This window comes from Ambystoma mexicanum, chromosome 12 (genome assembly GCF_040938575.1).
Source record: "Ambystoma mexicanum isolate Mex_15411 chromosome 12, UKY_AmexF1_1, whole genome shotgun sequence".
NCBI classification, from domain to species: domain Eukaryota; kingdom Metazoa; phylum Chordata; class Amphibia; order Caudata; family Ambystomatidae; genus Ambystoma; species Ambystoma mexicanum.
Genome location: NC_090936.1, coordinates 1098501721 through 1098519011, shown reverse-complemented (window position 1 = coordinate 1098519011; position 17291 = coordinate 1098501721). Strand labels below are relative to the sequence as shown.

The 17291-nt window shown below is 47.9% G+C and overlaps 1 protein-coding gene across 1 annotated transcript in view; it reads right to left on the bottom strand.

The window, feature by feature from the left end:
* Positions 1–17291, bottom strand: part of FBH1 (F-box DNA helicase 1) — a 1469681-nt gene that overhangs the window by 677823 nt on the left and 774567 nt on the right. Inside the window, exon 11 of the mRNA XM_069629653.1 lies at positions 2704–2791. Coding sequence (XP_069485754.1) covers positions 2704–2791 — 88 coding nt within the window. The remainder of the gene's footprint in view (positions 1–2703; positions 2792–17291) is intronic.

The following is a 17291-nucleotide window of genomic DNA, read 5'->3' as shown; positions in this document are numbered from 1 at the left end:
AATGACCTCAACCTCTTCTTACCAGAGGGAGTACGCTCAGTGGAAAAGGCATGAGTGTGCCCTAAGGCCACGTCAGAGGCTTTACTCGGCTCAATCCACGGCACCAACCTCTGATGGCGGCCCTTGCGTGTCTTTGATGAAAATTATTGACAAATTGAACAGCTGACCGTGTTGTGTTTGAGATGAAGACAGTAAATGCACTTGTGCTGATTCTCGATGAAAATATTCTTCAGGCCGCAGTTTTCAGAGGACCTGAAAAGGCATTTCTACGTGGCAGCCGCCACGGTTTTCAAGCAAGCCCCAAGCCTGGGCCTGTGGTGCCACAAGTTGAAGATCTGACGATTGACTGAAGATCTTCGCGGACACAGGTCACCCCTGCCAGTAATCCATGCATGACCGTTGACGAAGAGATGGATAATTTCTTCAAAAAAACTGTTAAAAAAAGCTAGAAACGAATGATTTTCGAGGAGCGAAGCACGAGGACTCCCAAAACTAGAAACTTGAGTAAAATCTAAAGATGCCATACACAAAAAGTTGGATGAGCTCATTCAACTAAGTCTGGTGCTCTCAATGTGAGCTCTTGTGGAGCTCTTTCGTTTATTTAGATATATATACACGTGCACGTCTGAATGAAGGTTTATATCCAACTGTGAGTTCATGTACACCTGAAGGTTGATGTCAAAAGTAGATTTTGAGAAAAACACTTTCAGATCTGGTCTCAAAAATAATTCCTGAGTCATTAGTTGTGAAACTGGTAGGTATTTAACAGGCAAGAAGCAGACTTGTTTAATTTTTGTATGGTTGTTTTAATGCAAATGCATTTCGGAGCGAATCTCCTTCTTCAGGGCGTTAACCGCACTGCTATATCCAACTTTGCAATATCCTAAGGTGCCTGACACCATTGTGGGGTAGAAAACCCTCTGCATTCAACGGTTCCATCGTCTGTAATCCGTTAGAGTGTGCTCTTATGTGTCCTCTCACTCTGCGGCCGTTCCTGATGACCACCGGGGGTGGAGATTAGGAGGAGTGTCATTGGATCGGGGTAGTATGAACCAAAGGACTGATTAGGAGGTGGACCGCTGCACCTCTTGGCTTTGAAGGAGCTGAAGTTCTAAGAGCCTGGGTCCTCCATCAGCACCTCTAAGGTGAAAAACATACAGGAGGGATATTTCAATATCAACTGCCTGACAAGAACTCAGATGAGGGGTGGGAATTCCTATCACCACAACTGAAGAGGCAGCCTGGCAAAAAGGCGCAGGGTAAACTCTGACTCAATGGTCTGGAGGAAGATCTAGATAAGTACCTGAAAAGCGGCCAAGAGAAACACCTACTGTGAAAAAGGTTTGGTGGAAGAACTTGATGGCCAGAACAACAGAACCGCTATTTGTGAATCTTGAAAGCAGAGACTAGTGGAGAACTGAAGGAAATCGCAAGCCGAAATTCCATACGAGGACCTACTGGTAATTCTATAACCACGGTCTGAAGGAAGACCTAGGAGACACTTAGAAACATACAGAGTCTCGTGAAAGACCTTAAACTAAGTCTGGAAAAGCATAAAGACCAGTTGCAAAAACCAGATTCACAAGGGTGACCCATTGAGAAAACTAACCAAACACAAAGTCCAAAACGGAGGACTTACTTGCGCCACATGTGATGTGTCAGGGCATGGGGAAGAGTCCCTGCCTGCAAGCAGAAGGGCTACAAGGGCTCTGAAGGGAAGGTCAAAAAGCAGAAGGGCCAAGGCCCAGCTGAGGTCCCCTAAAGAAGCGAAGGCTGGGGCAAAATTTGCTGGACTCCTGATTTCGGAAGAGTGACTAGCAGGGAGAAAACAAGTTAAAGCAGAGAGAACCAGACTCAGTTACCACTATGAGAATGCTGCATAAAAGAAGCATTTTGTTTGGCTCTTTAGTGTATGGATGGACAACTGAAGAGTAGTTTTCTTTTGACTATTTACTGGTGCCAACTGTTAAACCTTTGCTACTGGAGTAGGGTAGATAGAAGGCAAAGGAATTCTAAAGATTCTTTTTGTTTTGGAACCGTACATTCTTTAAAGTAGGGTGCCTGAGATGACACAGACTTTATAGAGTAGCGAAAGCAACACAAAAGAGGAGAAACTATCTAGGTTGACCACCATATGTTTTCTTTATCCTGACCTTGTATCATTTGAAACCCCCGAATATAATTTGTAGTGATACCACTAGGAGCTTTAGGTGTTAAACAAAACCTGTACTGTGTTGTCTGAATAAGTGAGATTACAAAAAAAATCAGATCTCAAGTCCCGTGTCTTACTGCTTGGCCCACCTCAGCTAGTAATGTGGTCATATTGGCTGTACATCTGGTGAAGCAAAAACTAAATTGCAGCTGCGACACCCGCCTACTCTCTAAAACCAATGTAGTGTGATAACATGGGGCGCTTCAAAAGGACCGACATCCTGGGATCCATATGGGCTACCTTAGGGCCATATTCTCAAAAATAGTTGCGGGGGAAGAGGACCATAGCAGAAACCCATATGAGCCCAAAAATAAGTCTGAGATCTTAGAAACCACAGGAGAAAAAAAATGCCCCATAAAAAGGAAGACCAGAACTCTCACAAATGGACCTTTGCTCCAACACCATGCCAGAGATCATACTATTCCCTGTAAAATAGGAAGAGTGTGTCACTATGTTCAAAAGCAGACAAGAAACAAGCAACAAGAACCTACCATCGTGTGTCATTTTGTGTGCCTCTATCCTTGTTTCAAATGGAAGTTTCATTTGATGCCAGATTTTCTCTGCTTCACGCACAACAAACTAAAAAGCAACAACAGAAAGATAAAGTTGAAAATCGTTTCAAATGTTTAGTGATTTCAAAAAGTATTTACTTGGCGAAACAGCCTCCTCACTTTGAGTGTGTATTATTTCCTGTGAATGCACTGGCAAGTTCTTCAATTTTTCTAGCTAAGTTTATGTGTGACTGTCTACCATACCAGTTACACCATACAGTGGCAAATGAGTCACTGCTTACTATCATGTTACTGTCTAACAAATGTGCACATTAAAATGAACACAAGTGTTATCTCGTCAATGGTCAGGAAACATGACAAAGACTCAAGTCCAAATGAATGCCTGCGTTCTAATTTGTTTAATTTACATAAGAGGATTTTCTGATTTTCTTTTTTTTTAACTCTGAGTAGTGCTAAGGCCCTTATGGAATCTGTTTCTTTGATACAAGTAATGAGGGATGCGTAAATGAAGGCGCTGTAGTGTTTTGACAGTACAGCTGGAATGCTGTGTTGGTAGGTAAAAGTGCAATTTACTTACCTTAATAACTTGTACTGAAAGATTCAAAGGATGCTGGTGTGTTAAGTCAGAATCAGGAGACCGACAACTCATTGTAGTTTAACTCAGTAGTTTTATAATAAGCCTATAACTTGGATCCCTATGCTAAGAAAAGGAAAGGAAAAAGGGTGCACATCAGGATGTTTTTTACACAAATTCTGTCTGCCGTCTATTTAAAAAATCCTAATCTAGCCTGATCCTATCCCTACCACTATAAAGAGCAGGTATTGACAAAGCCAACAGTTTGGGCATTTGTGTAGGCATGGGAAAGGCAGTTGCCAGGCACAACCATGGTGGGATTACCTCCCCATTGTTGGTAGCAGTTGCAAAATAGTGTGAGTACCTGGGCATCTAATAGCAGTTCCTGGCAAAAGCTTAAAATGTATGCACAAGCCAAAATGGTGACTTTGCCAATGCTTGTTTCAATCAGGACTTCAATGGCTTTGTCAATGCTTGTATTGACTTCACTGAAGGACGCACAATGTGCTTATAAATCGAGTGGCTGAAGGCAGACCTGGTAAGACATTGGCCCTCATTACATGTTAGCCGGCCCGGAATCAACAGTGCCGGTAGATCCGTACCAGCACTGTTTTCCAGACCGGCACATTCTGACCTACGATGGCGGCAACACAATTTCTGCAAAGTGACCCCTGCGGTGCTACCACACCCGGTATCACCGTGACCGCAAACAGTGGGCTGTCTCACCGGAACTCCAGCAGTTCCCGGCACAGCGTAATACCGGGTACATTATGAGTACCATGTGCACGGAAATACCGCCATAAAAATGGCATTTACACTGAATACAGCTGCACATCATAGGCCACTGGGAACCTACAAAAGGGCCACACCCAACCCACCTTCCAACACAACCATGATGGCAGTCGGCCTAGTAGCAATTTGGATGGGGAACCTGCAAGCAGCAGTGGAGTTAGAAGCAGCACTGAGGCAGAGGAGGAGGCGGCGTAGACAGCAAATGAGGAACCCGTTGGCCATCCCAGATATCAATGTACAGCAGGTACCAGCCAGCAATCCCCTGCATCAGGGCGTCACCCTGGAACCTGACCCCAAGTCAAATCCACACATTATACAGGCTTGACAGGGCCATATTATTATCAATTGTCACCCTCATTGAAGAAGACAGCAGCAGCAGAATAAACATCAGAACTGCCATCCCACCCCTGCTGAAGGTCGTCTCCGTACTGCACTTTCTTGCCACTGGAACCTATCAGCACACTGTTGGGGAGCTGCACGGGCTGTCACAGCCCTGTTTTTCAAGGATACTCTTCCAGGTACTGGATGTGCTGCTGCGTCATGTGTCGGACCACATTGCCCTACCCCGAAAACCTGCACAGGTCTATGCTAACAAAGTGACCTTCCATACCCTTGCCGGCATGCCCAATTGCATTGGCGCATTAGACTGCACGCATGTGGAGTTGACTGTCAGACATGCAATTGAGGCGGTCTATCGTAATCGTACCACTCACTCAACATACAGATGGTCTGTGATGCACAACTCATCACGCATTGCTATGCACGTTTCCCGGGGTCCACACACGACTCAATGGTATCACGGAACTCAAGATTGTCACGGTACATGGCACGTTATGCGGGAGAAAGGACCTGGCTGTAGGGTGAGTAGAACTACCATTGCATGACCTCTGTAGTTGGGGGCTGGGGGGTGGATAGACGAGGACCACAATGTCCCTGCCTGTTGGGTGAGCAAACGTACCAATGCATGACCTCTGTGTAGTTGGGGGGGGGGGGTTGGAGGAGGGATAGATGAGCACCACAGCGTCCCGGCCTGTTGGGTGAGCAGACGTACCAATGCATGACCTCTGTGTAGTTGGGGGGGATAGACAAGCACCAGAGTCCACCCAGCCTACCGCTACAACAGGCAAATGGCATATTGCCATGTCACCAGAATACATACCCTGGCTATCATTGACAATACGCTAGCCATGGAGTGGCACAACATGCAATGCCAACATGTGGTTGCGTTGCGAGTATCTCCTCCGGTGAATAAATAGGGTACACATCGTTCTGTGCGCAGTAGTCACCTCATTTATGTGGTCTGCGTCTGCCTGAGGCAGATCTTACCAGCACCTTACAATACATGACCCAACTACCACATCAGAACACATGGACATTGCAATTAATGAGACATGTATTTGCCTACCATCACTTCACCAATGGAAACCTCACTCTGTAGGAATGTGTGACCCAAGTGTCCAGAATAGAAATGTCCAACAGAAGAATATCACATAGGACATCAGTGGGTTGTACTGTCACTGTGCTGATCGAATACAGAGAGTCTGTACATGCTATCATATTGAAACAGTAATTCCACAAACACCAACACGCCTCCTTACTGTCACTCCCATGCAGGTGATGCCGGATATGCACTCACGCCATGGCTCATGACACCAATCCGACGGCCACGGAACAGGCATGAGGAGGCCTTCAACCGGGCACACATACGGACACGTGGCATCATAGAGCGGACCTTTTGACTGCTGAAGGTCAGGGTCCGCTGCCTCAGCCGATCCGGTGGGGCATTGCAGTACAGCCCCATGCCAGATTGCAGTTCTTCTCTCTGACGACGGCCACGTCCAGTCCCCCTTGACGTCGTCTGATGACCCCCGTCAGTGTCAGATGATGTTCCTGTTGGGGGTAGTAAGGCATGTTGTTAGTGGTGTCACAGGATGTGTATGGGTCAATCACATGCAACACACTCCAAAAGCTACATCTTTGTTGCAGTCACATGCATTGATGGGTGCTGTGGTCATGTGTGTGAGCCAGGGGTGGTACTCTGGGACACGCTGTGTGGCTGGCTGGGGGTGGAGGGTGTCCCATGTGGGTGCTGGGTGTGGTAGGGTTGATGGGGACTGTGTTATGTGGCTCTGTGTGCATTGCTGGGGGTGGGGGAGGTCCGATGGGGTGCTTGGTGTGGTAGAGTTGATGGGGACTATGTTATGTGGCTGTGTGTGCATTGCTGGGGGGGTTCCATGGGAAGCTGGCTGTGGGAGGGTTGATGGGGACTGTGTTATGTGGCTTTGTGTGCATTGCTGGGGGGTTCCATGGGGGAGTTGGGTGTGGGAGGGTTGATGGGGACTGTGTTATGGGGCTCTGTGTACATTGCTGGGTGGGGGCAGATATACCTTTATTCACATTCATGTCTTTGCACTTCATGCACTTACCGGCCTTGCCAGGTGTAACTGCTCCAGCCTCGATTCCTTCGAAGTGCAGCACGCTGCTACACCTCTCCTCCCACAGTAACAGCTTCAGTGGGGAAGGTGGTCCGCCTCCTGTGGCACTGCTTTGCTGTCTGTGGGTGCAAAACAGGTTCCAGACCCTCAGCCGCAGGTCATCCCACCTCTTGTGGCAGTCTTTACCGACCGCCGGTCATCCCCACTGCTGAGACCTTCTGGCAGCCTCAGCCATATGGCCTTTCTTCTCTGCTGCGTGGCCCGCCTCTGGTCTGCGCTGAACAGCTCCCCTGCATTCTCAACTATGTGCTCCATGAGCACAGTCATTTCTGCCTCACTGAAGCAGGGTTTCCGCTCCCGGCTGACTGGGACCCTTGATGTCATGTTCCTCGTGGTATTTAGGCAGTCACAGGAGCTGTGGGCCTTGTGGTACCAGAGGATTGCAGTGGATTGTGGTTTATGTAATGGCTGCACCTCTCTTTCCGGTTTTCTCGATGACGGTATTTCCGGCACTGGTGTTTCTGCTGCCGCTAATTCCGGCATGGCCGAGGCGGATACGGATGTACCGCAGGCATTTGGCCTGGTGCATCCGTCTGGGTGTTATCGCAATGGCAGTGGGCACCGGTTCCACGCTGTGCTGAGGCGCGCAGCCTCCAAACTGTAATTCTCACTTATTTCCGCATCCATGTGGTCATGGAACTGGTGTCACCGCCATCACGGTAACACCGGAATCCTGAACGGCTAACTTGTAATGAGGGCCATTTTTATTACACGAGTGGCATGTTTACAGCTCCAATTATGTAATTAACTTTCACAAGAGTGCTTTGAACGAACACTGGCAGGCACTTTCATTGCAAAGTTTGATGGTAAGGCTTAATTAAAGCGAGCTCAAAGAGTTCCCTATGAGGAGGTGTTTTGGGCAGGGAGCAGCAGGAATTTGGCGGGACTGGCCATAGGGATTAGCAGGGCCATGGGCAGTCAATGGGTGGGCAAATAACGAACAATAGCTACAAGCTTTGTGTTCCTCCTCATATGCCATTTCTCCCTATCTGTACTCCAGATAGTTTCGGCTTAAAACTAAGAATGATGTAATGTCTACTTGCATATGGTTTTTGATGGACATGTTTTAAAGTGCCAGAGTGGAAAACTGAAAACATGCATTTTTTTTCAATTATGCAGGAGTATATTTTCATTGATGGTTACCATGTCGTACTCGAGGTGTTTGCCAGTGCCTATCCTACGGTTGTTAGTACTTAATGGTGAAAGTAAGCAATTGTGAAATTGGTGTCTTTCTTACATGTATCTTCTCCAATTTGATGCTTTTTAGTCCTCGGTGCGAAACGTCAATGTTTCTGAAATCTAAAGTTGTTCCTGTTTAGCCATGAGTAATCCACCCACTCGTCTTATGCATTCCGATACTGTAGTTCCTCTATTCTCAGTATGCATGTAAAAATACGTGCATGTCCACTGGTAAAATATTAAATATGTTTTAGGTAGTGTTTCATAGCGGTTTCCTCCGGTTTCTAAGCACTTTAAACAGTGTTATTATTTATTTTGTGACGGTACAATTTTACTTGATGCTTTGCTGCAGGATTGAAACGTGATAAGTGTAGGGTACCCTCATGTCAGCCAGCCCAGAGCTTTACTCATGATCTCCTACCCCACCCCCACACCCACCAGGTACCACACAAAACCATTCAAATATGTTGTAGGTAAGTTGCTGGCTCCTGAAATTGGACAACGTAAGATCTTAAACATTTGCTCTGAAAATGTTTGTAGTTGGCCAGCACACTAGCTTCCCTTGGGTGCATTCTTTGATGAAGACTGTCAGTGCGATGTTAATGTCCACCAGTAGGTGGGTTAAAAGTACGCACCTTTGTCATTCCAACTCCTACAACGAACACCCTTTTACCTCTCAGTGCAGCCATGGCTGAAGGATCTACAGTTAGGCGCAGTCACAGGATAATATCAGTACTTGCTCAGGTGGAGCAAAGAATAAGGAGAATTCAGCTACACCCACCCAGCTATGACAATCTGTACCCTACGCTACTCAAGAAGCATAGACCTTTTGCTGGAGAGACATAAATAAACCATTGGAAGATCACGATCAGAGAAAGTAACATTAAAAACATAGCAGCCATCTTGAAAGTCTAACTATGAGGGAACGAATGCGGCAAAGTAAGCATGAATAGACGGCAACAGTCTTTTTTTTCTAATAGACATGATTGTGATTGGTTTTTAGATACTGGTTTAGTAAGTATTTTAGAAATATATTTCTTTGTAAAAAGAAAATATTTTAATTTAAAGTTTGAGCATATTTCTAATAAACAAATGGTTCGAAAGAAGAGTCGAACATAATATTCGTTTGTCTGATTTTGAAGTCATTTAAATAGTAAACAGTCAAGTTCCGGGTTAAAAAATGGGTGCGTTCTTGATACTGTTGCCAACTCTTTGGCATTTCTCTGCTAGTACGTGCTCTAGGCTTCAGGCAAGCTCAGAGCACAAAGAGTTACCGTGCAGATGACCTTTGGGCGGAGAAAGGCAGGAATGGGTGGGAACAGCCACAGGGAATAGCATGGCTATGGGCAGGCAATGGGTGGGCTCATAACCAAAAACAACACCCAATACACTGTGTCCCTCCTCCATTCGTCTGTGCCCCTCCTCATATGCCCTTTCTCCCTATGGAGGCACAAGTGAATCCAAACGAAATAAAAAGAAAACGCCTGCTACATCTTGCCCAAGTGGTACACCCCCCTGGCTTGTTCCTGACCCTCCCTCAAGGTTTTCAGCAGTAGCGAAGGGTGTCTTGCCCCGATCAGGACTTCAGATATGTAACCAGCCAATGTCTCTGGGCCTCTTGCCCCAATCCATGGTTCCAACCAAATAGGTCAACGAGTTCTTTTGGGCTTCCTCCCAGTAGTTAAAGAAATAGTAAAAGTCTCAAGGCCTGCTATTCAATGTCACTGTTCCACGAAGTAAAGTCCTTGCAAATGTTCTTGAGTAGGCGGGCCTCGTCCTGCCTTGCTCAGAACCCTTTTTTAGCTCCTGCCCCTCTCCCCCTACTGGGGTCTCGGGTTGTCCAGGCCCTCCTGGGGTTGCTCTGTGGGTGGCCTACTCTGGGCCCTCTGGATTCTCCTCCCATCCTGGGGTCTTGGGTTTCGCATCCCCCTTGTGGGGTATTCGTTCTCTGAGCCCAGCTTGGGCATTTTTGTCTCTCTTGGATTCTCACCCTGGGTTGGGTTATGTGAGGCCTCGTCCCGGTTCAGGTTCTCCGGTACTTCAGCTCCTCTTGGGCTGTCCAGATTCTTACACCGGCTTGGGCAATACAGAGTCGCACCCCGGCTAGGTTTACCTGATGCTTCAACTCATCTTGGGCTGTTAGTCTTTTCACTCAGCGTGGGGTATGTGCAGGCCTGACTGTGACTGCTCCCCCCTGTTCCTTGAGTGCACCTCGAACATGTATTGTTGCGCTTGCATTCCGTGCCGAAGGAAGGCAGCAGCGTGGCTTTGGCTCGTCTGCTCTCGGCGAGGTCTCCAGTGCTTCCACTCGGTTTGTCGTGAGACTGCGGCGGTGGATTCCATCAGTGCAGATTGACCACAGTTCGAGCAGTTGTGTCTTATCTGTGGGGCAGAGCTACTCCAGCTCCGAGCCTTACTTCAGGTAGCAGCACTCCATGAGCTGTATATCGCTTCTACATGAACAGCGTCCTGTGCATATGACTGACTGCTTCCCAACGCCGCCTCGAAAGAGGTTGGGCCGTCCTCTGCATCGTTGCTCCATAGGCGTGCGTGACCCTCGACTGCTCCCTCTTTGTCACTCTCTGTGGGATGCCATTGGTTCTCCATTTCACAGAACGAGGCCAACATTAACAGTTCAGAAACCACACCAGCTCCCACTTCATGAACATTTCTGTTTGTCTAATGCAATTCCCATAAGCCATTAAAAACGTTGGCTTGCTGGGACAAGGGAGCATAACACATACCCCAATTAAGGCATGGCCTGTCCTTTAAAGGGTCACCACTAGCGGGCCCCACTTTGCCTGCACCCTTCAGAGTCTTAGTCATAGGGGACTCACATCTCTAGTCCCAAAGGAGGTGGGCTTCCCCCTGGGGGAGAGAGGGCGCATTCCCTTGATTAGTCACACTGGGCTGTAGAACAGCATACCAGATCTTTCTTTGCACAAAAACAAACACGAAAAGCAGAGGGAATCTTCCAATCACCAGTGCAGACTGAGCTGCACATATGTGCTCCCCAGCTCTGTTTCCTCTCTTCATACTGGGGAAGGTGATTGTGAGGGAAACTGCTTAGAGGGAGAGGTGCTAAGGAATACCATTAGAAATCACCAAGATCAATCATTAGCATTTGTTACGCCTATCATAAGGAACGATTTTCTTTTTGCAGCTTTCATTGCATAGTTTCCAATAGAACTGCATTATTTTTGCTTGGTTTTTGATTCGGTCCTGACTTTAAGTAAAGCCTTCAGCTTCACTTCACTTGCCTTGCCTTTTACACACATGTTAAGGTCAAAGTGATCAGTCCTTTAGAATACCAGGACTATCAGTTTGGGAAATATTTTTTCCCTTTTGAATTCTTGTATTTTCAGCATTGTACACTGCTTCATTTAATGCAGTGCAAAGGGGAATACTTTGGTATCACCCTAGCATTTTACACAAAGGATGTTTGGTTACTTTGATATGTGCCTAAAGATAAGATAGTGACAGCAGTTACATTTGTACCATTTTGCATTATTTTTAGTGTGCACATTCGCGTTTACCGCATATGGCTACTAAATGTGACTAGTGCCCTAAAATGGCTGGCCAAGAGATTTTAGTTTGTCCTTTGGCCATATTGTAGTTTGGCCTTCTTCATGCCTTCTCAGTTCAGGAAAATCCTTATAAGGTTGCGCGCTTGCCCAGGAAAGCTGAAGCTTTCGTGGGCTAGTGAGCCTTTGTGTGTGTGTAGCCCAGGAAGGAGGCTGCAACAGTTTAGTCCCAGTTCTGATCCTTGATTCAAGAAAGGCTGCTTCTGGGGCAGATGTGAAACCAGTAGTTGTTCCTGATTGAATACCTGCTAGCTGTTTGAATGGTCCAGATCCTCACCATTGGTGGGATTGGACTTGCTTCCAGCTCAAATCTTGGATAAAAGAAGGAGCTTTGTGGCTATTTTTCAAATCTATGTTGGAGTCAAGAATCCCTTGAAGAGGAGCAGCCTGTTGAAGATCCGAAGACGACTCCTGAAGTGGTCTAGAATCTGCTCTTGTGTCTGGCCCGGTGAAGTCCTGCTCCTCTGCCTGAATGTCTGAAAACTCTGAACGGTGCGTCAGCCCTTGGAGTAGTGAGGCCAACTAGTATCGGCACCTTCGAGGATCCAGCCCTTCAGAGCCTTCAGAAGTGCCCCTGGACTGCCCGGAGGACTTACCAGCTCTCATGGGCTACCTCATCAGAACCAGCACTATTCCGAATTTAAGTCAGGAACATTGGTAGTCGCCAGCTTGTGCCACAAGTCTCCAGGATCATTGGTAGTCGCCAGCTTGTGCCACAAGTCGCCTTCTCCCCAAATTTCAGTTTCCCATCTTCAAGGGGACCTGTCCTGGAGGCGCTGCTATGACTTCGACTGGAAGGATGCCTGTCGTCGCCTGTAAACAGTGATCGTCGCAGGAACTAGTCTCCCTCCATCCACTGAAGTGTCCTAAGGTCGCCTGCATCGTTGGATTCTGCATTTCTTCACCGACAGGGGTTTCACCTTGCATTACAAGCTGACAGAAGAATCCTCCAAAACGAAACTCCTTGGCACCTCTCAGTGTAACCAATGGCAGAAGATCAAGCCCAGCGACCCCCATACGATCCACAAAAACATCTGGGAAAATCAAAGTCAGAGGAATAAGTAAGCATCAGTGTGCCTGCCCCCCCAACCCCGCCTTCCATAGGATAACATCGGGAATAAGTACCTATGTCTCCTATCTGCATTCCACTCACCTTTGGTCGTTGAAACTGTTACAATGAGGGTATTTACTGTGCGTGGACCGAGCTTCAGGAAGCAACGGATCACTTTACAATCACAGGGGGAAGAACACAGTGAAGGAAGAAGAAATAAAAGATGCAGGGAGCTAACAGGGGAGGGTGGGCAATTGGAAGCATGGGGAGAGACAATGGGGAGCAGATTCCCAAGTCTCAGGTGGGGGGGGGCATGCAGGGTGTGTGGACTTAGGTGTTCAGGAGGAGCCAACTGTGTCGTGTATCCTGCCCCCTGGTTAACATTGGGTCTGGAAGAAAGGACAACACTTACCTTTGTGTTGTTACATTGTAGAACATTTAAAAGAGTTTGAAACAAATCACCACCACAATCCCATTGCATCCTTTATAAAACTGGAACGTATACTGGCGAGCCACCCTGTGACTTTTAGGCACAAGGCCCCATTCATTTTAGGGTTTGAAATTTTCAAGTTAGGATATTGTTTTTGTGACTGGTTCCAATCATTTACTGCATGTAACATACCTGCTTTGCTTAAGTTATCTGATGTTTATTAGGTTAACTTATGGTGATTGTAAAGATTTGTATTACAGAGTGTTGTGTGATAATACTACCTGCTAGATTCATTTTTCAGTGCGTTCATAAGGCCTAAAATAAAGGCCTATTTTTACAAATGGCTGTCTAAATTGAACTATTGTGTGTGGACTGTGATGAATCCTGTAGAGTCATCACTACCCCAGCCTAAGGTCTCCTCCTGTGTGGCCAATGGAAGGCAGCTGCTACCTGATCCTAACCCTGTGGGTGTTAACAGGAAATAGCTGTCAGGGGGAAGTGATGGCTCCTTTGGGAGAGACGTGGTATTCATCTATTTATGAGGATGAGATCCCCAAGTGTTTGATGGTATCCTGTCATTGTACAGGTCACTCCTATGAAAATATCCAAATAACATATTGTGAAAAGTCATCTAATCAGGAATTAAATATACCACTCTCTAATTGTCATGATCATGTCTTAAATAGAGTTTTAAAATCTAATGTTAAAAAAGCAACCTTTTATAAAAAATTCCCTAGCCCTGACAATGTTAATTTCACAAAGCACTTCAAAATAATTTAACATAAAAACCACAAATCCATTATGGACTTCAGGATCCATAATACCCTTGGTACTGGGACTAAGAGGAGGGGCCCACAGTTAGTAAGTATCAACAATGCCATTAGATATGTGTACTAGTTTGAGTAGACCAATACACTGAGCAGGCCATTTAAACACAGGAACAAGTTGCAGGTGTCAGAGGACGATGAAGGAGTAGCTAAGGTAGAGGCAGACCAGAATGCTGGGTCGAATGCAGGAGAAGAAAGAAGAACGCCAGTTAATGCCAATGCAAATATGACTGCTGGTGGCGTGGCAGAGTAAGAGTAGCGTGAAGCCTGGCAGAGTAGCCAAAACGAGAGGGAGACATGCTCCCATCCCGATGAGCAGCGCTTTAGTGTGTAGGAGGACCGCCAGAGCTGTCGGAGCTCCGGCAAGAACCTGTACAAACCACACATTTTACACGCAATAGTAGTTTGTCCTGGCAGGCGAGTGGACCAGGAAAGAAAATGTTGTTTTCGTGGCAAAGGAGTATAAGGAACAAGTTACTTACCTGTAACTGTTGTTCTCCAGCATGCGTCTGGCATGGATTCACATGCTCATGAATATTCTCGGTAAAGAAAAAAATCAGTTTCAGTTTCGTTTCTGAACTGTCTTTCTACTAATAACCAATCACTGGTTTCTGGGTCATACTGCCTCCAGCCAATGACTGCCCTCTACCTAAGCCCCTCCTCTGGCAGTCATCTTCAGATTTGGTAGCACGTAAAGTGGCAGTAGGACCAAGAGAAGAGCCATAGAGGGGTGGAAGGAGGGTTTGCATGTGAATCCATGCTAGACCCATGCTGGAGAACAGCACTTACAGGTAAGTAACTTGTTCCTTCTCCAGCATGGGGTCTGCCATGGATTCACATGCTCATGGATTCAAGAATACATAGCAGTACACACATGCACAACCACGGGAGGTGGCAAGGCTCAACATTGAGCATTTCAACAACTCAACATTAAGCATCTCTTACCTCCTCACCAGGCTCACCTTCAAGCGAACAGGTTGCACAGCACTGCTTGGCCGACTCTGGACTCCTCCCTGGAATCCCGTTCGATGCAGTAGAATTTCGGGAAGGTGTGCGTCGATCTCCATGTAGCAACCTTGCAGATGTCCAGCAGGGGCACACCAGACATGAACGCCATAGTAGCAGCGATCGTGTGATCGAAGGGCTCTCGGACAGCCAGGCAACGGTCGGTTTGCCAACCGGTGACAGTGCATGATACAGCCAGAGAGCCGTCTGGAAATGGAAGCCTTGGAGAAGGCCTTCCCTTGGTCACAGAGCCAAAGTTCACAAACAGCTGTGATGTCTTCCGAAAACTCTTTGTGCGGTCCACGTAGAACTTCTTCGCTCTAGCCACATCCAGCGAGTGCAAAGTCCTCTCAGCCGGTGATGAAGGCGACGGGAAGAAAACGGGCAACACCAAGGGCTCGTTGAGATGGAAGTCCAACGGCACCTTGGGCATGAAGGAGGGGTGCGTCCTCAGCACTACCCTCGTCTCGTGGAATGTCAAGTACAGGGGCTTACAGGAGAGGGCCTGGAACTCTCCCACTCTTCGTGCGGAGAAGATGGCCACAAGAAACGCCGTCTTCCACAATAGAAATTTCAGCGGCGCTGAATGCAAAGGCTAGAATGGCGGACCATTGAGCCTGGTCAGCACCACGTTGAGCTCCCACGCCGGGGCCGGAGCCTTCACCAGCGGGAACAAGCGAAACAGTCCTTTCATGAACTCCATCACCAGGCGGTGGGACCACAACAACGACCGCCCCGGAGTTCTGGTGTAGAGGGAGATAGCCGCCAGATGAATTTTGATGGAGGCATGCGCCAGTCCCGCCTTGGCCAGCGACAGCAAGTACAGCAGCACTTGAGGGGCCGTAATCTGTAGAGGGTTGATCTTGTGCGCACGGCACCAGACAGAGAACCTCTTCCATTTATGTCCATAGCACTTAAGAATCGAGGAAGCCCTGGACTTGGCAAGTACCTGCTTGCAGTCTGCCGGGATATCGTAGCCTCCGAACTCTAGTGCTGCAGGAGCCAGGCCTGCAGGTTCAGCGATCCTGGGTCATGATGCTGGATCGCACCTCCTTCCATGGCGAGAAGATCTGCGTCAGTCGACAGCTTGACTGGAGGGGACGTTGACATGTCCAGAAGGTCTCGGAACCATATCTGTCTCGGCCACGCCAGTGCGACAAAGGTCATCCTGCAGCGGGACCGTCTGAATTGACTGATGATTCACAGAAGCAACGGCAACAGTGGGAATGAATAGAGGAACAGGCCATCCCAGGGAAAGGAGAATGTGTCCACCAAGCTCCCCGGCTGGGGAAACCAGCTGGCAAACTCCCAGCACTTGGTGTTTGCCGCCATCGTGAACAGATCGATCTGGGGATTACCCCATCGTCAGAATAGGAGATCTACCTCATCTTGCCGAAGCCCTCACTCGTGGTAAGAGTGCAGCTCCCTGCTGAGTGAGTCGGCGACGGTATTCTAAACTCCTGCCAGGTGAAAGGGTACCAGGAACATCCCTTGGACGACGGCCCAGTGCCACAGATCTAGCGCTTCCTTGGAGAGAGCCGGGGATCTGGTGCCCCCCTGCTTCCGGATGTAGAACATTGTGGTGGTGTTGTTGGTGAAGACCCGTACCACCTTACCCTTGAGGGATGGAAGGAAGGACCCGAGAGGCCAGAATACGGGCCGGAGCTCCAGGACGTTGATGTGCAGCTCCCTCTCCTCCGGGGGCCAAATGCCTCTTGCGTGGAGATCTCTGGTGTACGCGCCCCATCCCTCCAGGGAGGAGTCCGTCGTCACTGTTTCCTGATGAGCTAGGGTCTGGAAGTCCATGCCCGCTGTGAGATGCACAGGGGTGCACCACCACCGGATCGCTTGTCGGAAAGTCTCGTTGAGGGTGATCTTGTCCTCGAAGCTTCCCGCCACTTGTATCCAACGGGCGTTGAGGAACTCCTAAAGTGGCCGCATCCGCAACCTGCTCAGCCGCACGAGGTAGATGCATGACGACATCATGCCGAGCAGGGACTTAGGTAGAGGGCAGTCATTGGCTGGGGGCAGTATGACCCAGAGACCAGTGATTGGTTATTAGTAGAAAGACAGTTCAGAAACGAAACTGAAACTGATTTATTTCTTTACTAAGGATTCCCAGCCTGACGACAGGAATATCCATGAGCATGTGAATCCATGCCAGACCCCATGCTGGAGAATGAAAACAACTTGTTAAAGATATTTCATTTAGAGGGCACGCTGTTGTGCACGACAGAAAATGTCTCCCTGAGGTTTGTGCTCCGTAGCCAGATACTTTCACATGGCTCAACACATGGCTAATCAGGTTAATAAGTCCCCTAAATTATGATGTCCCTCTCACAGAGCATCTGCGGAAGTTCGAGCCTCAGAACTTTTCACACTGTCTTTTGGCTCCTGCTGCGTCTGCCCACTTCCCGCCTTCGCCACTGCCAGCTTGGCCCACTCTGCCAGCCTGTATCCTGCTGTGCCGTGTTAGGGAGAATTTTCATAAATGTGGCAATTCCTCCAACCTTGGAGCGCTCCAGCTCTTTTGCTAAACTTTGGGGCTTTGAACTTTTCAATTCAATGTGTTTTCTGTATTTGTTTCTTTTTGGGTCTATACGCATCATCTTTTACAATTGTGTCACAAA